This window comes from Salvelinus sp. IW2-2015, linkage group LG36, assembly GCF_002910315.2.
Source record: "Salvelinus sp. IW2-2015 linkage group LG36, ASM291031v2, whole genome shotgun sequence".
Taxonomy (NCBI): Eukaryota; Metazoa; Chordata; class Actinopteri; order Salmoniformes; family Salmonidae; genus Salvelinus; species Salvelinus sp. IW2-2015.
Genome location: NC_036875.1, coordinates 14,452,087 through 14,479,054, shown reverse-complemented (window position 1 = coordinate 14,479,054; position 26,968 = coordinate 14,452,087). Strand labels below are relative to the sequence as shown.

General features: G+C 43.0%; 2 protein-coding genes and 1 long non-coding RNA gene across 3 annotated transcripts; 1 reads left to right on the top strand and 2 right to left on the bottom strand.

The window, feature by feature from the left end:
• Positions 1-632: 632 nt before the first annotated feature.
• Positions 633-3,516, top strand: LOC111959798 (uncharacterized). Its single transcript, XR_002876723.2, has 2 exons — positions 633-788; positions 2,366-3,516. It is a non-coding gene; the product is annotated as an uncharacterized lncRNA (long non-coding RNA).
• Positions 3,517-5,674: 2,158 nt separating this feature from the next.
• On the bottom strand, positions 5,675-20,736 carry LOC111959599 (homeobox protein PKNOX1). Its single transcript, XM_023981279.3, has 10 exons — positions 19,037-20,736; positions 16,132-16,262; positions 15,724-15,895; positions 10,799-10,987; positions 10,557-10,662; positions 10,313-10,410; positions 10,094-10,222; positions 9,897-9,973; positions 9,554-9,717; positions 5,675-9,293 (listed from the first exon to the last, which is right to left on the bottom strand). Exons 1-10 carry the CDS (start codon positions 19,160-19,162, stop codon positions 9,115-9,117), a joined length of 1,371 nt encoding a protein of 456 aa, XP_023837047.1. The 5' UTR covers positions 19,163-20,736; the 3' UTR covers positions 5,675-9,114.
• Positions 20,737-21,325: 589 nt separating this feature from the next.
• Positions 21,326-24,916, bottom strand: LOC111959600 (NADH dehydrogenase [ubiquinone] flavoprotein 3, mitochondrial). The gene is made up of 3 exons (XM_023981284.2): positions 24,800-24,916; positions 24,201-24,306; positions 21,326-21,685 (listed from the first exon to the last, which is right to left on the bottom strand). Exons 1-3 carry the CDS (start codon positions 24,842-24,844, stop codon positions 21,516-21,518), a joined length of 321 nt encoding a protein of 106 aa, XP_023837052.1. The 5' UTR covers positions 24,845-24,916; the 3' UTR covers positions 21,326-21,515.
• Between the last annotated feature and the right edge of the window lie 2,052 nt (positions 24,917-26,968).

Below are 26,968 nucleotides of genomic sequence, written 5' to 3'. Positions count from 1 at the left end.
GTCATGTAAATCTCACCTACTTAGAATAACATTAACTAATTAATCTACCATATCATAATGATTTCTGATTGCATAAGAAACCAATGTAATCTAAGACAGAAAATACTTCAGACTGATTAAGAGAGTAAACTTTGGTATTTTACCTCCACTAGCCTATTCAGTCGTGTAACTTTTCATAAAGTCATGTAAATCTCACCTACTTAGAATAACATTAACTAATTAATCTATCATAGCATAATGATTTCTGATTGCATAAGAAACCAATGTAATCTAAGACAGAAAATACTTCAGACTGATTAAGAGAGTAAACTTTGGTATTTTATCTCCACTTTATCTCCACAATCTAATATTCGTCGTGAGATGCATAGGCTACTTGAACTAAAATGTTGTAGTTTATCCATTATTGATATATTCGTAGCCAATCGATGATCGATCAATATGACTTCGAACAAGAAAAGAGCTCATGGCCAACATTTCCATTGTAGTAAACTCGTGTTTTGGATTGGCGGAGGGTAAAGATCGGAAGTAGTTTATTTATGCTAATGAAGGAGTTGGGGTTGTAGATATTTACGTTCGACGGCGGGAGCCGCCCTTCATTCACCACATGGTTAAAAGCAGGGTACGTTCGCGCCACTTTCACAATTTTACTACGATTCACAAAGTCCTGCCGAATCAAAATAGCAGCATACGGGGATCTGTTTTTTTGTTGTTTTTTTACTTTGCTACGACGCAATTTACAAGTTTATGGTTTAGTTTCGTAGGTATGCCTGGAGCAGTGACACTAAACGGTAAGTCTGCAGTAGTGAGTGAAGATGGTGGATTTCAGAGGCGAATGTCTTAGTACGCGCATGTTATTGACAAGAAACCTGTTGTTAGCCTCTTCATGGGATGCGACTGTAGAAGTTAAACAATGCTTATTTATGCATTCTATTTACCAAATTGATGCAGGGATTATATTCTATATCGGCTGTTTTTGCATTTAAAACAATGTAACGTTAAGAGGCGCATGGCCCCTTCCTCCATAGTTCTGAGAATGAGGGAGATTTGAAAAGCGTGCACTGCTGCCTCTGCAATGCCTCTACTAGTTTGGCTAGTGTAAGTGAACGTTACTTTTGGTAATTATGGCTTTGTCGCTAGAAATATATTTGTGTAATGGTATACATTTTATGCCCAGACAATAAATAAAGTTGAGTTATTTTGTCTGTGTTCAGTGGTGTGTGCGTTAAAGTGCCTCCAGAACAAAGCAGTAACACATGGGGCTGAAGGCCGCGCGCCTCTGCTAGCTTGGCAGGCTATGCCAGCGAGCACTTAGCTAGCTAAATTACTTTGCCTGTCATTCAGATAGCTCGTTAGCCACCCGCTGATTGATACCTGAATAAAATTATTGCTGGGCAGGCTTTGTTTCTCATGATAAGTGCCCATATCATGCAGTCGGTGACATCAACAATGTTGAAAAATATGCGCAGAGTTGAAGGCCGGGAGGCAACTTTAGCTTGCTACAGTAATGGCTGGCGGTTTTGAGCTTCGTATATGTTCTTGTTTTCATACGTTGGTGTAAATCTTTCCCACATTTTGTACCAGCCTCTCAATCTGATTTACCACTAACATTAGCATGCCGAAGTTGGTCTCAACGTGACACTTGTCGTGGCATGGGCTGGCCAGCGAACGTTAGCTAGCTTCTCACATGCTTTGTATGCAGCTTGATGTGTGGATTCATGTTAAGTTCGGGAAATATCATTCGCGTGGGGCGCTTGGCCAACTAGCGGGGCATATTTCCACCCCCCAACATGTGTAGTCTATGGATGTTTGAAGTTGATTATGGGTTATATTGGTGGTTTATTACACTAAAATGTATTGCGGACTCAGCCAGCGCCATGTTAGCTGGTGCACAGCGTGGGGGGAGGGGTATTGAATTTAACGCATGTGCAGTTCCCACGACGTGGGCCACAAGTTGCGCATTTCATACAAGATTTACGTTTGCCTTGACTTCCAAGAATCTCACTACTGGATTAATTAGCACCATGTTGGTAGATTGCGTGCTTGATCTTTACGCCAGTCCAACTCGCCTAGTGTGACGCATTGACAATATCCGTTTGTTTAATTAACTCTAAACACACTTGAAAGTAACATTGATCCAGCTAATATCAGCATGGGGTACTTTTCAATTTGTATTGCCAAGCATGTCACAATGTATTCCTGTTCTGAAATCGTTTTGCATAATGGCAAAGAAAATGCATAGTGTAGGTTTAATTTCTCAACTAGTGATCAAGTGCTCAACCTTAGTCCTATGAATTTCAGAAAATTCTGTGCATTAGTCTTAACATAAACAGTATACATTAATTGCCTTTTTTCTCTCCTTTTGCAGACACTCATTACATTGTGATGCACCCCCAGAATCAGATCCCAGATCACAAGTAATTGACCCCGAAGTCTAGCATCTGTTGGCGTTGGAATGCTTCACTGGACTGGCAGTCACTGTAGCGTCAAAGTGCTTACAGTGCAGGTAGTCTTCTAATATCTACTGCAGTGAAGGCACTTTAAGCACTATACTGACACTGTCGTCATTGTACACTAATCTTTCAAACCTTCACTGGTGCTTATGCTAAGGTGCATCTAGTGCAGATAGTGAATTAGACTAGCACCTACTGCCCTAAGTGCTCCTTCTGGCATAAGGGTCTGGGACTCATCTGGTCTATGACGTGTATGATTTATTCTTGCAGATCTCTGCTAGTTTTGCATAGTTGCACTACAAGAAAAATTGAGTTGTGCAAATCTATGCAAAACTGTCGGTGGCCTGTGTGTCCATCTGTCCTGTTGATTGTCTACATTGACATTGGTTGAGCATCCTGGAAGGCTCTTGGACATCCAAGACCCTTTCTCCCACAGCAATGTTAATGTGTGCTGCAGATGGGTTTCAGCAGTATTAAAGTGCTTATAGTGCAGGTAGTTTTATGGATATCTACTGCAGTGTGAGCACTTGAAGTACTTCTAGATGCATGCATCACCACCGGGTACAGCATATGCCACTTGGGGCTGGAGCCACTGGTCTCTGGTTAGTTTTGCTGGTTTGCTTTCAGCTTTTCAATGTACTGCTGTGCAAATCCATGCAAAACTGATCATAGCAGTGATTTTTAATCATTCATCAGAATAGCAATCCCTTTCTGTGCAGGTTGGGATAGGCAGCAATGCTCATTACTTGTATGGTATTGCACTTGTCCCGGCCTGTTGAGGACTTGGGGAATTGTCCTGCTGCAGAAGGTCTCCCGGGTGACATTACAGACCACAATCTCTGAATGTTTCCAATAGATTTGAAGGAGTGTCTTGATTTGCCGACTGCTTTAATAAATTAATGACTTTTGCTTACGCCTCACTCTGTAAACAGTATCTGGCTTTCATTGTAGTTTCTGTCCATGCAGCTGAAGATGGTATTGTTATTTCAAAGATGAATGTGAGTAACATTGTGTTGAAAGCAAATGTTTGAATGATCTAGGACAAAATAAAATGTTGATTTCAAGACATTGGGATGAAGGTTTTATGTGTGAAATGGTTTCTCTCAACTTTATAAGCCTTCGTTTGTCATGTTAGAGGCGTAAACAAATGTTTTAAATGGAGACTAAATCTGTTTAGTGGCTGTGATAAGCATTGTTTTTGTTCAAATGAAGGTTCTGTTGCTCCTTAATCTGACCCTTGAGCAAGTTAAAGCAAAGCTATAATGTAGCTGTAAACCATGTCTAATCCATATGTCATGGGCTTTGTAGATATAGTTTGAAGCCACTTTCCACAATTAATATGCTCTGAGTATGAAACCAAGCCCATTTGAAATTACATGGCCAATGTGGTGAGATATGCTCTATGGCAGGGATGTCAAATTCATTCCATGCAAGGCAGAGGAAGCGCGGCCCGAAATTTGTCCACTAGAATAAGCCCACGAGGTGAGGAATTGAAGTCGATGCGCATGTCTAATTTGGTCAACCAAAAAATGTATTAACTATTTTGCTACTTGAGCCTTATTTGATTGAATAGAAGTTCTGTGATGGTTAGGTTATGAATGCGCTTATTGCATTTTGGCAACTGACCCAACAATTGCTAAATCGGAGTTGTGCGTGTTCAAGAGATGGAGGACGTGTGTGTATATAACCCGTTTTAGTATGGACATTGAGGCCTTCCACCATTTTAAAGTAGCCAACTGGGTGGGGATTCCAGCGTTTGCAGGAATCAGCCAATGAAGAAAATGTACTACTGTAAAATGGAGATGGCACTGCCCATGCCGTCAGGTGCTGTAGTGGCACAGAAAGATATAGCCTTTTCATATTTGCCTTAATTGGCTAGAATGGTCCTGCCTTCCATATTTTAGGACAATCAGTTTCCATTGTTAAAGCGGTCACTCTTTTTTGTCTAAGTAGACAAACAGGTGATGGGGGTTCCTAACTAATCCGGTACAATGGAGTAGTGAAAACCCACCAACACTTGACCCTCCATTCAATGAACTTGACACCTGGGGTGTGTTCAGCAGGACAATGTTTTGGAACGTTCAGATGGAAATGTAATGTCGAACAAATATTCCTCCATGTAGATGGCTTTTCATGGCATTTCTATCTGCAACGTTTGGCACATATGAACTGAACTAGTCAAGTTGTTGATTGGTTTAAGCCTTAACGAAATCCTATTAACTACATGTAGGTTGAGGTATTCTGTTAACCAGCAGCATCCTCCTAGCCAGCAAGATCCACCTGACAACACAAAAATAAAATGTGTGTATGCTATACTATTTCCTATCTAGAGTTATCCTGGTTACTAAATTGTCTCAATCACCACTTGAATAGAGTAGGCCTGTCTTAAGGTTTTGATGCAGGGACCATCGGTGTCATGTAAAATGTTCACGTGCGCCAGGGATTGTGTGTTGTCAGTTGAACTTTTTGATATTTACTGACTATTGCATAAACTGTTGTATTTATGTCAGGAGGTAAAATTGGCTCTGGATGTGACCAGAGAATGATAAAATAGAAAGTATACACGTTGCAGTTATGGTTGTATCCAGCAGAGGGAAGCACATGCATTAAACGTTCCCTCAGTTTTTAGCGATTTCATGGCCCAATGGTAGCAATAGGGATCGCCGTGCAGGTGCTTTTAGTACGTATTTATGGTTTTACGAGAGATCGACTGCGATAATCTGGTGGCCATCAATGTTTTTTATGTAAGAAAATATGATCAATTAGTGGGTGTACTGCAACTACAGGCTGAGATTGGTGGATTGGACACTTGAATACACAAAGGTCTAATGGCAGTGTGTACATGTAAATCAATCTATCTACAGTGTATACATGAGTCCAAGATCTGAGCCATCCTATTTTTTTGTAAAGCATAAATACATCTGTTTTTTTGCTGGTGTGTATGCAATTCATTATCGTCCTGCCATATTTTCAACGCAGCATACAAAGTTTGATTTTGAGTGTCTTCATGTGTATACAGTACATTGTGTGTGTGTGTGGTCTACTGCAAGGAGTCATTGTTGTCTAGGCCTAGCCCAGCCATATCATCACTTACCAAGTTGTGGGCAGTGTCTTGCGGGTACCTGTGGTTGTTGTATGCCAGGGTAACATACCTGCCATAACCTGTGTGTGGTTGACCGTTTGTCACATCATGTCTACAATGAAGGTAGAGTAACACTTGACAGTTGAGTTTAGGCATTGTTTATTCCAAAATAGAAAGCTTTAAGGCAAACAGACAGAAAAGTGAACAGTAGATAAAAAGCGACATGTGAGATCGAGAGAGCAGCTGAGACCCACCGGACCCCGAGCCTGAAACTGGGGATCTCGAGCTCAGGTTTGAATGATACATTGGTGCAGGTTTTCCTAACTTGTGCAATAATATAAAAAATAAGATGCAGCGTTTGGAAACCATTCCTTAAAGCTGGCCCTTGATCAGCCACAGCACTAGTCTTCTACTCCCTAGAGGGCCAATGTGCCATCTGTAAGGTCTGAGGATCCCAACTGCACTCTTGATTAACACATGCAAAATATCATTTTATATATATATATTTTGAGTTTGTACTGCATCGGTCTGCCTAAGCACCATAATATCTTTCAGTTCCATGTGATTGTGTTATAAGCATAGTGTACTAGATTGTGCACTTGAAAGAGTGAAATCTATGCTACTATTATGAATGATTACAAAATATGTAACACTGTGGCAAAACTGGACTTGTTTGTAGAAAATTAGAGAACTGCAATCAATTAACTGTGAGATCAAGTACATATCAGTATATTTGAATTTCAAAGAACTGCGATTGACAATGTAAAATTACTAGACAAGTCAGTGTCCTGCATTTTAGCTTCCTTTTGACAGATTTCGCTATAGGTATATATAGCTTCATCTAGTTAAGCTTTCTGTGCTAGAGTTAGGTCTTTAAAAAAATGACCTACACAAGGCCTTTTTCAGATCTCGCGTTTAAAACCAATAAACATTTTGATTCTCATTCGTCTTAAATATTTAGAAAACTTAATCGGACCCTGGTAAATAGGGCAACTAGCTTAAATAACAAACCATTTGTACAAACATTACATACAAAACAAGAGAAAACGACCCAAAAACATATACTTAAGTTTGTATATGAAAATAAGCATCTCCCTTTTTTTCTCATGGGCTCTGTTGGGCCAATATACAGCTTGGCAGCTTGTAGTTCTAGAAAAATGGAAAGGAGTTAGCATTTTCTACCTCTGGTTTGTTAGGCATTCCTATGGGGGAAAATAATGGGGTTTTGGGATATATGCTGAAAATTAGGTCTGAGGTTAATACAGGCTCAGGAGATCTTATACATTATGTTCTATGAGAATATCAGTCAACATGACCTTTATGAATTATGAAGTCTTCGTGCTTAAAATATATTAGTTGCTAACAAGTAGCCAACTGTCAGAGAAATGGAACTACATTAGTAGCCAAATTCTTCACGTCACACCTGCTTTACCAGCTTGAACGAAAACGCAAAGGATGGTTTATTGTTTTGTTCCAGGCTGCAACATCTCTTCAGTGAGAATGTGCTTGTTTTGTTTCCCTGAACAATGATGTCCAGAGACGACTTTGGCCCAGCTGATAAGGTAGGCTAACAGGCTGAACACAGCGCTCGCGTCGCAAAATAAATTTAGAAATCTGTTATTCAATTATTGCACCCACACTGCTAGCGTGCGCCAATGAGCGTCTGCGTTGCTAAGGGCTAAAATAGAAGTCATTCCTATTTCTGACGCAGATCACGCTGAAAGTCCTGCCTCTCCTCATTGGTATATAGAAGCTGGTACCCACGTGCCATCTCATTGGTTATACCCACGTGGGTGACCGAAAGACGAACGATGTCAGTGGCGGTAATGCACCTAATTTATGAAAGTTGCAATCACAATATAAAGTCATGAGAAGAAAAAGCCTGGAAGGAAGAGAGATGACTAGATACGGTTCGATTGACCGTTTGAATGGATTAATTGGCGGAGTAGAGGACCTAACAATTCAATGTTTATATCCCAGGACAAATTAGCTAGCAACAGCAAGCTAGCTAAATAGGACAAATTAGCTAGCAAGTGCAAGCTAACTGGCTAAATTGCCATAAATGTTTAATGCTTTTCGAACCGGTCCCCAAATTTAATATAATTGGTTAAGAGTTTGTTTTGATATTTTAACCTGCGTGTCGTGTCATGCTCGCGTTTGGTGTGGGGGGGACAAAATAAATGTATGCATGATGGTGCATGCGCGCAGCCGGTTTGGGTTCCGTGTAAGCCTGTTATTTTTACATAAGGCATGCGACCAAAGGTGTAGTTAAAATGTTTTACTTGTTAGGACATCTTTCAGCTTTTTACTTGTTTTGATTACATAAATGCAATTTAACAAAACAAAGTGATGTTAGCTGATACCTCAAAACAAAATGTTTAAGATCTCTAAAGCCTGTGTTTACCACATACCTTATTTTCGACATTTAACAACAATTTCCCCCATAGGCGTTGGCCGAGCCATGGCGGAGTTAACCTCCATTAGTGCCTACAAAACGATGCTATTGCTCTCTAGAGACCCATTTCCCCGGTGCGTCATGAAAAGTTGGGCACGAAATTACTCGTCCGATACCTTTTTGTTTGCCTTACTTGTCGTATAGCCATCAGTCTTGAGTGTTTTCATGGTCATCACAAACTCACTGTTAAATGTGTTAAGGTCCCGACATCAGCGTTAGCTATCCTGCTACAGAGCTTTTTAATGTTTGACGGTAAACAGAAAATGGCTCTATAGGGCCAGTCTGTAAGCCTGGGAGTCAGTCATGATCAGAGTGGGTAAAAGTCACAGGCATGCAAAGTGAACAAAACAAACCAGTACTTGAAACGTGGCTGCCAAAAGCAGATTAAATGAAAAATAAGACTCATTCAACGTTTATTAATGGAGCGTACAAACTTGTTTCAGGTTTTTTTCCCCCCAACACTTCATGATTTGTTTTAGCTGCGTCCGTTCTTTTTGTCTTTTGGAGCGTAGAATTATATTATACAAAAAAAGTGCACTCGCCTACAAATACTACGTAGTAAAAAACAGTTTCTGAAATGAAACTCACACACACAGCGCACTCCATTCAATAAATGGACATCAGGAGTGCTCCCGTATGTCCTGTGATTGTGCTGTGTAAACTGATTTAGAGAGTGTTTGCACGTGCAATATCAGTATCTACAGTACATACATGATCTGAGCCGCCATTAAAAAAAATTGCATAACAAATTGATCTGATTTTGTGCTAGTGTGTGTGTACACAATTCATTATCAGCCTACATCATTCAATATCAGTCTGCATATATCATGTATGTTTGTTGTGGAAGGCCTGAATTACCCTATTTTCAACGCAGCATACAACGTTTGATTTTGAGTGTGTGTATTTGCATGTGTGAGTACCAGGAGGTTGGTGGCACCTTAATTGGGGTAAACGGGCTTGTGGTAATGACTGGAGCGGAATCAGTGGAATTGTATAAAATAAATTAAACCTGGTTTGCAGGTGTTTGATGCCATTCCATTTGCTCCATTCCGGCCATTATTATGAGCCGTCCTCCCGTCAGCAGCCTCCTGTGGTGAGTGTGTACAGTAGGCCGGTGTGTGTGTGTCCTACTGCAGGGAGTCACTGTTGTCCAGGCCCAGCCCAGTCATCTCATCATCTTCCTCGTCCCTGCTGTCTCCTGATTCGTCCTCGCTGTGCCCGCCGATTATCACTTGCTGCACGGCAAGCGTGGTGCCGTCTGAAGTCAAGCTCTGGAGACCCTCCACACTCATTGTCACCATGGTGCCTGGGGAACAGGCAACCAGGAGAGGACACATCAGCGACATTACATTTAGTTAGTCTCTTATTGAGAAAAAAGTTACTTTACCAAGAGAGCCTTGACTTTGCCTTGTGACTGAATTCACCTTGTGGCTATCATTCCCAATACAGTAAGCGCTCTTGTGCCTAGTTGCTTTAAAAACAAGCATAGCCAACAGCTCTAGCAACTCGCAATACACAGCAGTGCTGATCCAATGAGCAGTGTAGCAAGCCAGTAGCTGTATGTACCGTCTGCCATCTGGACCTGTTGTTGGGTCATCCCTGTGGCGATAAAGTCAGGCCAGAAACGCTGTAGTGGCCGGTTCGGAAGCAGTTTCTTCTTGGTTTTGGCCGTCTCCGAAGAGCTGGCGTCCAGCATGGGCTGCAGGATCCGCCTCCGCGCATTGATGAACCTGGAACGGAAGGAGAGATTGGACCCATGTGAAGGGGAACAAGAGTGTTGACCAGTAACTAAAAGGGAATTGAAGGGTTTGAAACATTACTTGAGGTTCACTCTAGGAGAAGTCGTTCTGTCATTTCATGCACTTAGGTGGTTATTCATGGTAGTATGGCATGGGTTCATGTAACTCACCAGTTGTTGACCTGGAGGAGGCTCAGGTTAGTTTGGGTAGCGATCTGCTTCTTCTCATCTTCTGTGGGGTAGGGGTGCTATGGAAACAAAACAATACAACAGTAATTACGTAGGGCAAGATTAAAACACTGCAAGCCAAACAAATCCCAGAATCATTCCAGGTTGTAACCCATAGAGCTGGCCTGTGTTCTACTCACTCCGATGTGCTGGAAGAGCCAGGAGCGCATGACGTTGGTCGCTTGTTTGGGAAGGACGCCACGCTTGTTCTTGGACGAGCTGTCGTCGTGGCCGAAGAAGCTCAGGTCCTGGTTGAGCTGCAGCTGAAGCTGCGAGAGAGGCGGTTACATTAGCACACTCTTCAGCAGGCAGTAAATGTCAACCTTTTATGTTTTAGTCCAGACAGATGTGTGTCTTACCTGTGTGTTCTGAATGTGTATAGTCTGGGGAGAGAGAGTCTGTGACACCAACTGACCCTGTGAGTTGACTACTGTGACAGGCTGGTACACTGCGCCACCTGGAGGACACACACATGTAAGGGCTGCAAACAGACCACTTTAAACTGCAGGCACAGAGAAAGACTGAAACCAGCCGGTACACTAACAGTCCTATTGAGCTGATGGCGGTGAGCAGTGGTGGTTGTTGTATGCCAGGGTGACATACCTGCCATAACCTGTATGGGGTTGACTGTTACGTTGCCTTGCTGCAGGGCTGACGCTGGCACCACAATCCCCTGGGGACTGAGGGTTCCTTTGGAAGAGCTGGAGGTCTGCACAACACACAGAGAACACACACACACCGGTAAGTTAAACTGAGCCTTCATGGGTGAATAGTGTATCTTATCAGGTGTATGTGTCTGTGGTGGGTGTATAGCACGAGTGTACGGTGGTAGGTTGTGTGTGTACCTGGGTCTTGGTGGGAGAGTAGCCCTGTCCAGGTGAGTAGGGGCTGCCATGCTCTCCACTCAGCATGGTCTCGCTGTTCATCTTGGTCTTGAGGCAGGCGATGTAGCGGCTGCAGAAATCTTTACAAAGGTCACTCACCTTCTCCAGCTCTAGCAGGTGGATCCGCAGCACCTGGATGACCTTCACCATCTGGGGTCAAAGGTCAAGGAGGGAGGAGGAGTTAGCAGAGGCAAGGACGTATGCACTAAAAATGGCATGTACGTTGTCTGTAGTGTTACATAGTACATTAATTATTCCACTAGTAGCTACTTTGGTATAAGGCCTTTGTCATGCTGTGTGTGTGTAATGTGTGCCCAACTTCCTTTATTAACCCTTTTACATGAAACAGTAGCTCACTTTGATGCGCTCAATACGGAAGTGGTCCGATGAAGCGGATGCTAAGATACAGGACTGTTTCGCTAGCACAAACTGGAATATGTTCTGGGATCCATCTGATAACATTGAAGATTTTCCATATCGGTCACTGGCTTCATTAATATGTGCAACGACGACGTCGACCCCAGTGGCCAACCAGAAGCCATATCCCAACTAGAAGCCATGGTTTACAGGCAACATCCGCACTGAGCTAAAGGCTAGAGCTGCCGCTTTCAAGGAGTGGGACACTAATCCGGACGCTTATTAAATGGGATTGCGTTTATAATTGGTAAAACATCCCTCCCACCCTAATTAAACTCCACTGGCTCCCAGTTCAATATATGATCATCTTCAAATTGCTTAGGCTCACCTACAGAGCACTCAATGGACTGGTGACCACATACCTTACTGACCTCCTGCACCCCTACACTCCCACCTGTTCACTGCGCTCCTCTGACACTGGCCTCCTCACATCCCTTGCACCAAGCTCCGCTCCATGGGAGACTGGGATTTTAGCAATTCCGTCCTTCAACGCCCTCCATGTCAGAACCTCACAATCCATACACGTATTGAAGTCCACACTAAAGACACCTCTTCACACAGGCTTACCCGGATTCTCTGTTGTCTTAGCTTTTATCCTCTGTCTAGTTCACTTCCCTGGTTAGTCTGTCATCATGTTTAGTCTCTTCCATGGTTTAGTCTCATCATGTTTAGTGTTCTCCATGGGTAGTGTGTCATCATGTTTAGTGTTCTCCATGGTCAGTCTGTCATCATGTTTAGTGTACTTTTATACACAATGCATTCGGAAAGTGTTCAGACCCCTTGGCTTTTTCCAAATTTTGTTACAATTTTCACATCAATCTACACAATATGCCCCCCAATGACGAAGCAAAAACAGGTTTAGACATTTTAGGAAATGTATAAAAAAAACATGACATTTACATAAGTATTCAGACCCTTTACTAAGTACTTTGTTACAGCCTCAAGTCTTCTTGGGTATGACGCTACAAGCTTGACACACCTGTATTTGGAGTTCCTCACAAGCGCTGGCAGATTGAATAGGGGGCGTCGCTGCACAGCTATTTTCAGGTCTCTACAGTGATGTTCCATCAGGTTCAAGTCCGGGCTCTGGCTGGGTCACTCAAGGACATTCAGGACATTCGGTGACTTGTCCCGACGCCACCCCTACGTTGTCTTGGCTGTGTGCTTAGGGTGGTTGTCATGTTGGAAGGTGAACCTTTGCCCTAGTCTGAGGTCCTGAGTGCTCTGGAGCAGGTTTTCATCGATCTCTGTATTTTGCTCTGTTCATCTTTCCTTTGATCCTGACTGGTCACCCAGTCCCTGCTGCTGAAAAACATCCCCCCAGCATGATGCTGCCACCACTGTCACTGTAGGAATGGTGCCAGGTTTCCTCCAGACGTGACACTTGCCATTTAGGCCAAATAATTAAATCTTGGTTTCATCAGACCAATCTTGTTTCTCATGGTCTGAGAGTCCTTTTGGTGCCTCTTGGCAAACTCCCAGCGGCCTGCCATGTGCTTTTTACTGAGAAGTGGCTTCCGTCTGTCCACTCTACCATAAAGGCCTGATTGCTGGAGTGCTGCAGAGATGGTTGTCCTTCTGGAAGGTTCTACCATCTCCACAGAGGAACTCTAGAGCTCTGTCAGTGACCATCGGGTTCTTGGTCACCTCCTTGACTAAGGCCCTTCTCCCCGGATTGCTCAGTTTGGTCGGGCGGCCAGCTCTAGGAAGAGTCTTGGTGGTTCCAAACTTCTTCCATTTAAGAATGATGGAGGCCACTGTGTTCTTGGGGACCTTCAATGCTACAGAAATGTTTTGGTACCCTTCCCCAGATCTGTGCCTTGACACAATCCTGTCTCGGAGCGCTACAGACAATTCCTTCGAACTCATGGCTCGGTTTTAGCTCTGACTTGCACTGTCAACTGTGGGACCTTTTTATATAGACAGGTGTGTGCCTTTCCAAATCATATGCAATCAATTGATTTTACCACAGGTGGACTCCAAGTTGTAGAAACATCTCAAAGATGATCAATGGAAACGTGATGCAGCTGAGCTCAATTTTGAGTCTCATAGCAAAGGGTCTGAATACTTACCTTATTTATGTATCTATTCTCATTTTTAATACATTTGCAAAAAAAGTAAACTGTTTGCTTTGTCATTATGGGGTATTGTGTGATTGACAAGGAGTTTTATTTAATACATTTTAGAATAAGGCGGTAACATTACAAAATGTGGAAAAAGTCAAGGGGTCTGAATACTTTCTGAATACACTGTACTTTAAATCATGGGATTTTATTGCTTTTTATCCTACTGATTTTCTTGTATGTAAAGGGACTTTGGGTGTCGTGAAAAGTGTTTCAAATAAAATGTATTATTATTTCAAGAAATCCCACTAAGATCTCTGACAAGCCATTAAACAATCAAAACATCAAGACAGGACTAAGATCGAATGCTACTAACCGGCTCTGACATTCTTCGGATGTTGCAGAACTTGCTTACAAAGGGAAACCCAACCGCGAGCTGCACAGTGACGCAAGCCTACCAGACAAGCTAAATTCCTTCTATGCTCGCTTCGGGGCAAGCAACACTGAACCATGCAGAAAGCACTAGCTGTTCCGGACAAGTGTGATCTCATTCTCTGTAGCCAATGTGAGTAAGACCTTTTAAACAGGTCAACATTCACAAGGCCGGGCGGGCCCAGGCGGATTACTAGGACGCATACTCAGAGCGTGGCTGACCCAGTCTGTAATACCTACATGTTTCAAGCAGACCACCTTAGTCCACTGTGCCCAAGAACGCCAACGGTAACCTGCCTAAATGACTACCACACCCTAGCACTCACATTTTGTAGCCATGAAATGCTTTGAAAGGTTGGTCCTGGTTGGTCCTGGACCCACTCCAATTTGCATACCGCCCCAACAGATCCACAGATGACACAATCTCTATTGCACTCAACACTGCCCTCTCCCACCGGGACAAGAGGAACACATATGTGAGAATGCTGTTAATTCCCTAAAGCTCAGCATTCAACACCATAGTGCCGGCCAAGCTCATCACTAAGCTCCGTACCCTGGGACTGAACACCTCCCTCTGCAACTGGATGCTGAACTTCCTGACAGGGTAGGCAAGAACACATCTGCCACGCTGAGCCTCAGGGGTGTGTGTGTGTGTGCTTAATAGTGCTGAGTGATTTTAACTAATTTAAAAAATAATAATAAAACAACTGACCGATGTTGGTTCAATTATTTGAATTCCGTTTCGTTCAGTTATTTTCTTTCTCTGGGAGCTCAATGCGGACATTGCGGTTTCTCTAGAGAATACATCCGATCAAGCCTGAACTGTGCGATGTAGTAGGAAGTTGTAGTTTCCAACAGGCCAATATTCTACATAATTACCACGTTTTCTGCGCTAAACTAACTGCAATGACCATAATCCAACGCCGCCTACTTGTCCGGTCTGTTAATTTTACTCCTGCTACGTTAGGTTAGTGTGGTGCACACACGGCGAGCGAAGAGAGAAGAATGCGCGATCGAGAGGGAGATAAGAGCAGTTGCTTCATGAGTCATCTCTACCTGAAAATACATGGTCTAAGTGATTGATTGATTGGTATTCAGCAGTTATAAAAGTATGCCTTATTTACTTTGAAGAACTACAAGAAGTGATTTTGTCAGATAGAAATCGGCAACAGCTCTATAGATGAGATGATGACTTGGAATTAAACAAATGTAATTTAAAAAACTTATATTAAAGTGAATAACTGATGGTTAATAAGTGATAAGCAGTAATGTGCTGTCACTACCATCATGGGACATTTGATTTAGTCTGTGTTTCAGCATTCAACCTACATAATGTCCACATCACTAAGGAATTATCACGATACACACAAAGACGGAGAAGGAACGACAACTCAGGAGACTGAAAAGATTTGGCATGGGCCCTCAGATCCTCAAAATGTTCTACAGCTGCACCATTGAGAGCATACTGACTGGCTGCATCACGGCTTGGTATGGCAACTGCTTGGCATCCGACTGCAAGGCACTAGAGGGTAGTGTGAACGACTCAATGCATCACTGGGGCCAATCTCCCTGCCATCCAAAACCTCTATACCAGGCGGTGTCAGAGGAAGGCCCTAAAAATTGTTAGACTCCAGCCACCCAAGTCATAGTGTTCTCTCCGCTACCGTAGGACAAGCGGTACCAATGCACAAAGTTTGGAACCAACAAGACCCTGAACAGCTTCTGCCCCAAGAGATAAGACTGATAGTTTGTTTAATGGTTAACCATCTCATTTTTCTCTCTACCTTGTTGGGAAGGGCCTGAAAGTAAACATTTTACTGTTTGTCTACAGCTGCCGTTTACGAAGCATGTGACAAATAAAATGTGATTTGACATTCGATGTGTCAATTGCAGACATTTTGTGAATAGTGTCACTAGATGTCATAGTGATGCAAAATCATTCAAAAAGTATTGACAGCAGACGAGGGAGCTGACCAGATTGTCGAGGTCAGGATCCTCGCTGAAGAATGCTTTGCCCTCTTTCTCCTGGCTGCTGACAAAGTTCTCGATATCCACGTCAAAGCTGGCTGACGTGATGCAGTCTGAGCCATGTGTAGACTGCTCACATTTCTCAAAGAGCAGCGCCAGGAGAGGAAACAAGGGATGCCTGCCACACACACACACACACACACACACACACACACAAAGAAAAACATTACCAAATTGCTATTATCTACAGTTGTCAAATGTGGCCATTTCTACCCCATACTTCTATTTAGGTAGGGCACATAAGCCCGATGACATCCAAGACTGCCATCGTCACTAACATTATCCTGTTTAAAAGTAGTTGAGGGGGTCGCTTGACTAAAGTTTTGGCAGGGGGCCAACAGTTAGGGGGTGTACCGGTATATGGAGGCCTTATCTACATCAAAGGGTGTTTGGGGTTCAGTGGGGGCAGGACTGGAGGCTGCAGCCAACCCCTCCTCACTGAACTTCTGATCATGATCAGCATCACTCTCCTTCTGCTCCACACCCTGCATGAGTAGAGGAGAGAGAGATGACAGCAGAGTAAGGAGCAATAGTGGTGGACAGGTAAAGCTCAGAACCCTTCAACAATAAGGCATGAGAAGATTGCAAATGCCAACAAGACCAATAGGTTTAGGTACTAAAAATTATTATAAAATGCCATTTACCAGACGCTTTTATCCAAAGCGACTTAGTCATGCGTGCATACATTTTACATATGGGTGTCCCAAGAATCAAACCCACTATCATGGCCTTGCAAGCACCATGCTCGACCAACTGAGCTACAGAGGACCACTGAGTATTTCAGTACAAAATGGAAAGGATATAGCCTATCTTAACAATTCTAAAATTGGTGGATGATGCAGAGGTGTCCTGGCTATGGCAGTATCTCTTTGGTCAGCGCCAGAATAGAAAGATGGGTGGTGGCATATATCATATTTAACTGTTATTGATAGCCATGCCAAGCTTTAACTTGTGCTGCTTCATTCAAATCGTCAGTCACATTCATTGATTGGAACCCAACTTGCTCCACCTCTTCTGCTTTTACACCATGCCTACCAGCAGCTAGTCAGGCTCACTTCCAAGAACATAAATCCAATGTTCTACCATGTGACTGGAGCGACAATGACTTTGAAAGCAAATGCACTAAAAAACCTTTTTCCCTAGAGCTGAAAAATTCATAGCCCTTGACTTTTTCCACATTTTGTTGTTACAGCCTGAATTGAAAATGGATTGGATGTAGATGTGTCACTGGTCTACACTCATACTATCCCATAATGTAAAAGTAGAATTATGTTTATAGACATTTTTACAAATTACAAAAAATTGAAAAGCTGAAATGTCTTGACTCAATAAGTATTCAACCCTTTTATGGCAAGCCTAAATAACTTCAGGAGTAAAAATGTGCTTAACAAGTCAGATAATAAGTTGCGTGGATTCACTGTGTGCAAAAATAGTGATTTTTGAATGACTACCTCATCAATGTACCCCACACATACAATTATCTGTAAGGTCCCTCAGTCGAAAAGTGAATTTCAAACCATAAAAACCAGGGAGGTTTTCCAATGCCTTGCAAATGTTTTATTTCATTTTTTTATTGAACCTTTATTTAACTAGGCAAGTCAGTTAAGAAGAAATTCTTATTTACAATGACGGCCAAACCCTAACCCGGACGACGCTGGGCCAATTGTGCACCGCCCTATGGGACTCCCAATCATGGCCGGTTGCGATACAGCCTGGAATCGAACCAGGGTCTGTAGTGACGCCTCTAGCACTAGTGACTAGCTGCCTTAGAACGCTGCGCCACTCGGGAAGGGCACCTATTGGTAGATGGATAAAAAAGCAGACATTGAATATCCCTTTGAGCATGGTGAAGTTGTTAATTACATTTTGGATGGTGTATCAATAAACTCAGTCACTACAAAGATACAGGCATCCTTCCTAACTCAGGTGACAAGAGGAAGGAAACCACTCAGGGATTTCACCATGAGACCAATGGTGATCTTAAACCAATTACAGAGTTAAATGGCTGTGATTGGAGAAAACTGAGGATGGATCAACAAATTTGTAGTTACTCCACAAAATGAACCTAAATGAGAGTGAAAAGGAAGCATGTACAAATATAAAAATATTCCAAAACATGCATCCTGTTAGCAATTAGGTACTAAAGTAATACTGCAACACATTTGGCAAAGAAATGTACTTTTTGTCCTGAATACAAAGCATTATGTTTAGGGCAAATCCATTGGTAATGATGGACTTTGTTAATATTTTCTAGCATGGTGGTGGCTGATCATGTTATGGGTATGCTTGTCATTGGCAAGGGAGATTTAGGGAAAAAGAAAAGGAATAGAGATAAGCACAGGCAAAGTCCTAGTTGAAAACCTGGTTCAGTTTGCTTTCACCCTAAAGAAGGCACGGTGATGCCAAAACGTTTTACATTTTTTTACCCAATAAATTACTGGGAGGTTATATATATGGACTGTGCGACTGTTTTTATAGCTTACAGTTTATTCTCCGTTAGTCAGCACCTCTACACTAATCTATGGATGTGCGCCAGCTCATGCTTTTTAATGAGTCTGCTTTCCAACAGACACTGGGAGACAAATCCACCTTTTCAACAGGACAATAACCTAAAACGCAAGGCCAAATATAACCTGGAGTTGCTTACCAAGACGACATTGAATGTTCCCGAGTGGTCTAGTTAGTTTTGACTTAAATGGCTGTCTAGCAATGATCAACAACCAACTTGACAGAGCTTGAAGAATAAAAAATAAATAAAAAAAGAATAAAATGGGCAAATATTGTACAATCCTGGTTTGTAAAGCTCTTAAGAGACTTACCCAGAAACACTCACAGCTGTAATCTCTGCCGAAGGTGATTCTAACATGTATTGACAGGGGGTTGAATACTAATCAAAATGTTTTATTTTCCATTAATTACAACAACAAAAAATCTTCCACTTTGACCTTGTGTAGATCATTGACAAAAAGGACAAAAAACATTTTAAATCCCACTTTGTAACACAATGTGGAAAGAGTCAAGGGGTGTGAATACTTTCTGAATGCACTGTATATCCATCTCCTTACCCATACATTTTGCAATACTAGTCATTCTAAAATCCATTAATGACTCCATTAATGATACTTTACCATTAACTGATGATTAAAAACGTCAATTATCACCTCAAAAACTTCAAACCTTCACCCACCCTTGTGGTTTTAGGCAGGTTTAAGTAGGCCTCAAATCTGAGCCTCAGACTAAAGTTGTCCTTCTGACCCACCTGCTGCTCTCTCTTTGTGTACTTGTCCATGGAAACGGATTGGGCAGCCATCATATTCACTGCAGACGCCACAAACACTGAAGCATTATAAGGATATGGAGAGTTCGCTGACCTAGAAAGAGACATAAACCCACACACTTTTGAGAAGTAAAGACGGCTATTACTGTATCAATGATGATGAATTATGATTATTCTAATGCAGGGCAAATTTGAAAAACTGACATTTCTAATTACAATGGTAGTACTGATATTATATTGTGAATGGAGTAGGGTTGTGGTGAGAGAAAGTTGTTGCGCTTCAGTGAAAATCTATTTGAATGGTTCATGTAAATAGTTTTTCCTTCTGACAGAACAAATGCTATAAACATTTGATCGTTGTGATAGTCTAAATACCATAACATTCCACTTGTATACTTGGCTAAATGTCCATATTTCTATGAATGGAGCATTGCAAAGCTTGGTTGCTCTGACAGAGGTGGTCTTCTACTTTACTTCAATACCATAAAAACTGTATAATCCAGCTGCCTATTTGACTGTACCGTCTGTGTTCAAAGAGAATGGGACAACATGCACCCCAAGTCTCCATCCAGATGAAAGGCCTTTGATGATTAGGGGAACACAATGTATCAAGTTTATTCACTTTCATTCGAATGCTTTGTTCACGTTTAACTTGTGTTCAGCAACATACCATACAATGTAGCGAATTGACAAGAAAGCGATGAATCAAACATACCCGTCTATCATAATTAATGTTACACACCCACCACGTTGAACTGACTTGCTTTTCTCATTACCATGCTGGCGGCAACAAAGCTAGTTTGTAGGTGGTTAGTTAGCAAGCAAGAATCGGATTCGTTGTAAACCATGTGAAGGAAGGCGGTCGAGTGAGAATTCAGTCGAGAAAATTCAATTTTTGAGAACGTTAGCTATATAGAAAATGTTTACCTCTTCATATCCAGACTGTACGGTCGCTAGATGAAATAACACGCTGTAGCTATAGTAGTTCATTTACGAAAACAGCGAACGTAGCTAGGTCAGTAACGTTAGCTAATACATTTAACTTTTCTTTGACAATCTTTTCGAAAACAACCTCAAACGCATGTCAACTATAATATGCATCACCCCTCTACGGCCGAGACACCCACAGAAGCATCCTCGTTTTAAACGTTGGTTGACCACATTTACGCTAACGTGGCTAGCAGAAGTGGCATATTTACCAGCGGCATTTGCTACGGATTCGCTAGCTAGCCGCGCGAGGATAACAAGCTAACAAACTGTTACCTTAATGACGTGCATATACACGCCTAGTTCATCCAATGTGTATTTACATTGTATTCCAGTATTACTATTCATAAATGTGTAAATACAGGTCTCTTTCATTTTAGATGGTTCTAAAATTCTGCCCACAACAGGCAAGCAAGGAACAGATGCCCATCCATTCCCTGCCCCATTCGCACTTCTACTGATAGGGATAACGCTGGGGCCTCGCTTCTAGCTCTCGCCCTTTATTTTCCAGAATCCTTCTCTCCGCCCAAAACGCGGACATATTTTTTCCTCGGGTAGATTTGCGTCTTCCTTGGCCCCGGCCATCTATTCACTGCCAAATAAACTCCACTGGCCTGGTTGTGTCCCTAGCTTTAGCCCTAGGCATTTTTCTGTGCGTCCCAGATTGTTTGATTGATAGGGAACAGGACGATTTTGAGTGACAGCTTACCTGAGTGCCAATCTTCGTCACACTGACAAGCGGCTGCAGCAATGGGGACTCGCAGTTGTCGCGCTGCGTCATCGTTTCTGATCACGCAGGGTCTTTTACTCATTAATATTTATAAAGTGGGAGGATTAGTCTGATGTGCCTTTTTCCTCGCCCATAGAATCTAGGCACGCGGCTGGTAGCATGCAAGGCAAAATCTAAACCACTGCTGCTCTCTAGTTTAGTTCAATCCAAAATGAAAAGCCCGTATAACAATTACATTGTAATTAACTTGACATTTACCAGTACCCATCCTCCTCCCACATCAGTGGGTATTATCACACAGAAGATCCATTCTTCTATGATGTGTATTGATTGTAATGCTGTGATAATTAGGTCATAATGATGTGTACTGTACGTTCAGGCCCAGAGTCAAAGTCGGGAGTAATTAAAATAGACCGTAGATTAAAAACATTTGCATGCACAGCACTATTCAAATGACCCCTAGGGTTGATCCCAGATAATAAGAAATGTTAGATATTTTCTGATTTAATACAAGAGAAAAACCTCAAACATTACAAAAATGTCAAAGCCTCATATCCCTTTTGTGTAGTTTAATATATTCCCTATAACAATTACAAGCACGTCTTAGGGATCGGAAAGTAGAGGGGGAAATAATTCTTAAAAGACACCCGGGGTAGGTATGTTGGGCAGTGGGATCAGAGACATGGTGTCTGGGGACATGGGGTTGGGGTCATGTGGCCTGGTGTCCAGGCAGGCTGGGCCATCTCAGTGCCTGGGGGAGGGTCTGCCGGAGGAGGGCTGGGGCAGACGGTACTTGGCCATCTCCAGGTCCAGGTCTGCAAAGGTGTAATGGTTGTAGTTGTGGTGCTGGAGGTTCTTGTAAGTACTGTTGTCGAAAGGCTCGGGGGCTGGCGCTAGAGGTGCCGCTGCCGCCTCTTAAGGGGTTAGAACACAAAAACGGGTGTAAGAGAAAGCACAGGAATATAGGTAACCTGGCTGACCAAGGGGCTGGAGTTTAGAAAAATAAAACCATAACTCAAAGATAGAAATAAGCAGTTTGCTGAATTAGTGAGTCCCTTTTGGTTTTAGAGTCTTATTCAGAACCCTATCAACCATCAAAACATATTTGCAGTCAGTATAGTCACTGGCCACAAAAAGTGATGCCCATACGTGACTCACCTTCTACTAAGTACTACTTGATATGATCTTAAAAGGATGCAAATATTTACAAGTTTGACAAAAGCAACTTATGGTGGGGCATTTCCTAGTGTTAAGAATGTATCCCCCCCCTATAGAGCCTGGAGTGAATGCCCTTAATAAAGGCTTTCTTTTATTTTTTATTTAACCTTTATTTAACTGGGCAAGTCAGTTATGAACAAATTCTTATTTACAATGACGGCCTACCAAATAGGCAAAAGGCCTCCTGCGGGGACAGGGGCCTGGGATTTAGAAAAATATATAATAAATACAGGCTGTGTGAACCAAACGAGTGTACTCTCCTTTAAAAGATATTCGCTTGAACAATTATAAGAAATAAGTGGCAATAGCACCGTTTGTCCATTTTGAGATGCTGTAGCCAGTATACACTTCCTCAAAATTAATCCACGATAAATCAAGAAGTCTGTCAGTCATTAACTTTGACGTTTTCGCCGAGGAGACACGAAACCCAAACCGTGTCTCGCGCGTGCGCTATCGTGCATAAATGTATTTTGCCCCCCCACACCAAACGCGATCACTACACGCAGGTTAAAATATCAAAACAAACCCTGAACCAATGACATTAATTTGGGGACAGGTCGAAAAGCACTAAACATGTATGGCAATTTAGCTAGTTATATTTAACAAATGTTCTGCTGCTCCTTGAGCCTCGTGGGCAGCTTCCATGACAGCTTCTGGAGTGGCTTCTACTGCAGCCGCGACTTCTGGAGTAGTCACTTCAACCTCTGGGGCAGCAGCGATCTCAGGGGCAGAGTCTACCAGCTCCTCAGAACTTGCAGCAGGGGCAGTTTCAGCGGCAACCTCCACGGCAGCTTCAGCTGGGGCTGCTTCCTGGACTGGGGAGGGGTCAACCAGCTCAGCACTTGCAACCTCTGGTGTGGTCACTTGAACCTCTTCGGCTACAACTTCTGTTGCTTTTTCCTTATCTTCAGTAACGGCATCCAGAGTCACTGCAGGTGTAGCCTCTCGCACAGCTTCAGCAATGGCCGCAAATAAATCTACTAGGATTTCACTTCAGACTTCTCGTCGTCTGAGGAGGACAATTCAGCCGATGGGGCTCCGGGTTCAGTGGAGGCGGCAGCAGCCACTCCGGGTGGTTCTGCAGAGAATGGAATGTCTTCTGGCGCGGGAGCTTCAGAACATACAGTAAAAACTATCTCAGCGACTGGGGGAGCAGCATCCACGATTCGGTGGCAACATCGATTACAGGTGAGGCAAAATCAATGATGGGAGCAGCAATGTCAGCGACTGGGGCAGGTTTGGCGACAGCCTCCGCTTCAACTGGGGCCTCTGTCACGACTGCGTCAATGGCAATAGCATGGGCGACTGCTGTGGCCTCAGCGACTGGTGCAGCGGCTTCTACTACTGTTGTTTCTGGTGCTGCAGCCTCCTCTGCTAAAGGAGCTGCAGTCTCTGCAACACTCTTAGAAGCAGGAGCAGCCACCTCTAAGACTGGAGAACTACATCGACAGCAGGACTAGCCATTTCTTCGTCCACAGCAGTTTTAGCAGGCGTAGCTTCGGCATGGCTTGTGGAAATGGGAGCTGGTTCTGCAGCTGCGGAAGCTGCAACTACTATTGTTTCGGCAGTGACAGGGCTAGCCACTGTTTCGATTTCACCTAGAGCCTGTGCTGGGAAAAGTCCTGAGGCTGAAAGCTTAACGGGAAGGCAAATGTGGTCTTGTAGGCTAGTAGTGCTGCCCTCTCTTCTGAGGCCTCTAGGGCTGAGGAAATGGTACAGGTTACATAAAACTACCAATACCAAACAACATACAGAAAACTCACCCCCTAACCCCAATGCTTCTGTGGAACTACAGAAATACAATTGGCTTTAGAAAATGGTCATGATTTATCTGTAAGATTCCAGTAATTTGGTCATTGGAGAAAGTTTGTTGGCACATAGTTTGAATCATGGAGATAATCCAAGTGTGGGCTATACCAGAGAGAGAAATGTCATCCAGGTTTAGCTACTTAGGGGAAAATAAGAAGGACCTAGCTATGGCATATAACGTAAACTAGTATTTCCCAACTCCAGTCCTTGAGTACCCAAACAGCACACATTTTACCCCAGACAAGCACACCGGAGTCAACTTGTCAACTAAGTTAATCATTAAGCCCTCAATAAGCTGAATCAGGTGAGTTTGTATGGGGCTACAACAAAAATGTGTGCTGTTGGGGGTTATTGAGGACAGTAGTTGGGAAACACTGACATAAACCAAACCTGTGCTCTTACTTGCAGCCTTCGCCTTTTTAACAGCTTTCTTTGGCTCCTCCACCTTGGTGCAGAATGCAGCCACAGAGGGGCACCTCAAAAGGCCCCAGCTCTCTCGCTGGAGAGCCTGCACAGAAATAAATGCATTCCATTGTTTTGCATTGTAAATGCAGCGTTCATTAGCCTTGGTGTAAGTCTATTTCTGCCCTCCTTATGGAATTGTCATGCTGACCATGTATGTCTTGACAAACATATCTGGGACCAGCCTAAGCACCCATGCCCTGGCTCAGTTATTTAATGTGTTACCTAGCTATCTTAATTCAGAATGAGCAGGTATTTTTTATTATGCATTGTAAAATGTCATCACTACAATTTACGTCTAAATAAAAAGCCATAGGTGCAGCCAAGTCTCAAACCGTGAGGATGACAAGTATCTATCTAGCTAACTTTAGCTAGCTAACAAGCAGTCCAGCTCAGGTCAACAGGACCGGCGAAGTCGGTTGTTTAACAACAACAAAAAAGTGGCTACGTTGATTACAAACCAATCATCTAACGAATAAGTTATTTCTGATATTACAACTGAAGAACAACATATTTAGACAATAACCAAAACATATTACCTTGAGAGACCCCATTCGTCCTAGCCAAAGTAAGGAAGTCGCCATGTTGGTGCTCCCTCTATTATTTTCCGTGTGGAAACCAAAGACGTGTACATACACATCATTGGCGGAACACGATCGTCTTTTCTTTTTTTCCCTGTGTTTTTTAAATGGCGGTTGGCAACCGAAAGGTACATTACCGCCACCAACTAGACTGGAGAGTGTAAATCCATTACTCTATGTGATACAAAACGGGAAAAAAATACTAATAAAATGACCCTGCCAACTAACCCTTCACTTAATAAAACCCATCACCCCATTCCACTACCTTGCTTTCTTTGGCTCCTCCGCCTTGGGCGGGTGCAGGGTACAGCTGCAGAGGGGCTCCTCAAAAGGCCAGAGCTCTCTCGCTGGAGAGCCTGCACAGAAATAAATGCATTCCATTGTTTTGCATTGTAAATGCAGCCTTCGTTAGCCTGGGTGTCTTTCGGATCCTTTTCTGATCTACGCCAGGCCAACAGCCTGGGAAGACGGGACACTACCTTTCAACACCCCCTGCAACTACTCAGCAGTAAAATCTCGTAAACCAAAGTATTTTGCTGCAGCTGCAAACACAATACCTATTTTCTGTGATTTACGTTCCATTTCTGCAGTATAGTTGATAACCATGGCATTGAACAATAAAAAGCTAACCTTACTGGAGTCCATTTCATTCGTTGGCTTATCACTCTGTACTGACAAGTACACTATTCAACGGGAGCCTCTTAGGATCCCTCAACCTTGACCCATCTTCCTCCACTCTCTTCACTGCCTCAGCATACAACACCTTCTTTACTACTCTGACCCTGGCAACCTCAACCTCCTGCACACTTCTCACATCTAGGAACCCCACTCCTGCTGCTGCAACATAACCATAAACTTGGCACCTGAAACACCGTAGTGGGTTCGGAACAAAAGCTCTTATGGGATAACTGATATATACTAACATTACTTTGTCAGGTAAAGACACAGAATCAAAACTCAAAAGGACATACAGACTCATCTGTTTCACTACGCTCATCACCGGGCCTGCGTCGCACAAAATGGCGCGCATCACAGATTCCAGGAATCTTCAACTTCAGTTGATCCACCTCCACCCTCACCACCAGCCCAGTAATCACTCCTTTAAATGGTGCCCCGTTCCCGAGGGCAAAGCAATTAACAGGTATTTTCCCCAGTCGCGTGGCGCGGAGCACACGCTCCCTCTGAGTGGAAGAAACACCAAAAATAATTACAAGTCCACTTCGAGATACCTTCACTGATTCAACAGTACCCAACTAATTTTTCACCCAACGTGACACCACATATGGTTCAGCCGTAAGGCAGGGATCTACTTTCTCCAAAAAGGTCACTCCTACTGGACCAAATTCATCTTTATCTTGATCATCGGTGCAAGGCTCGAGTTCTGAGACCTTCACCACACCTGCCACCTCAGGTACTTCATCCTCATTCTCTTCCAATTCACCTCCGGAGCTATTGAGTACCACAGTAAAAGTCCTAATACCTATAAAAACTAGGGATAAAACCCGGAAATGGTTCCAATCATTGTTTCCCCATTCACTTTGTCTGTCTGGGATTTTAGAACTACTTCATATAAGGTATGTGTTTTGTGTAGGCTTACCTTTTGTGTAGGCAAATCTCTCGGACAAGGTAACTTTTATCAATATACAGTATTTGGCCTTGTATAACTAAATGTTCTGTTATAATCTCCACCATGCACAGCCAGAAGAGGACTGGCCACCCCTCATAGCCTGGTTCCTCTCTAGATTTTTTCCTAGGTTTTGGCCTTTCTAGGGAGTTTTTCCTAGCCACCGTGCTTCTACACCTGCATTGCTTGCTGTTTGGGGTTTTAGGCTGGGTTTCTGTACAGCACTTTGAGATACCAGCTGATGTAAGAAGGGCTCATTAAATACATTTGATTTGATTTGAATGATTATATAATTGATTAAGTGGCTCTTTCCTTGTAGAATGTTGTCAGCTGTATAGAACACATTATATTGCTAAGATGCTCAAACTTAACTTAATAGCTACACTCACCGACACAGGATAAACTTTATCTCTCATGCTGGCCCAGAACAAACCATTAAGTTGCTCCTCACTATAGCTGCACTTCTCCACGTGGTCAGACATGGTCTCCTCTTTTGATGCTCT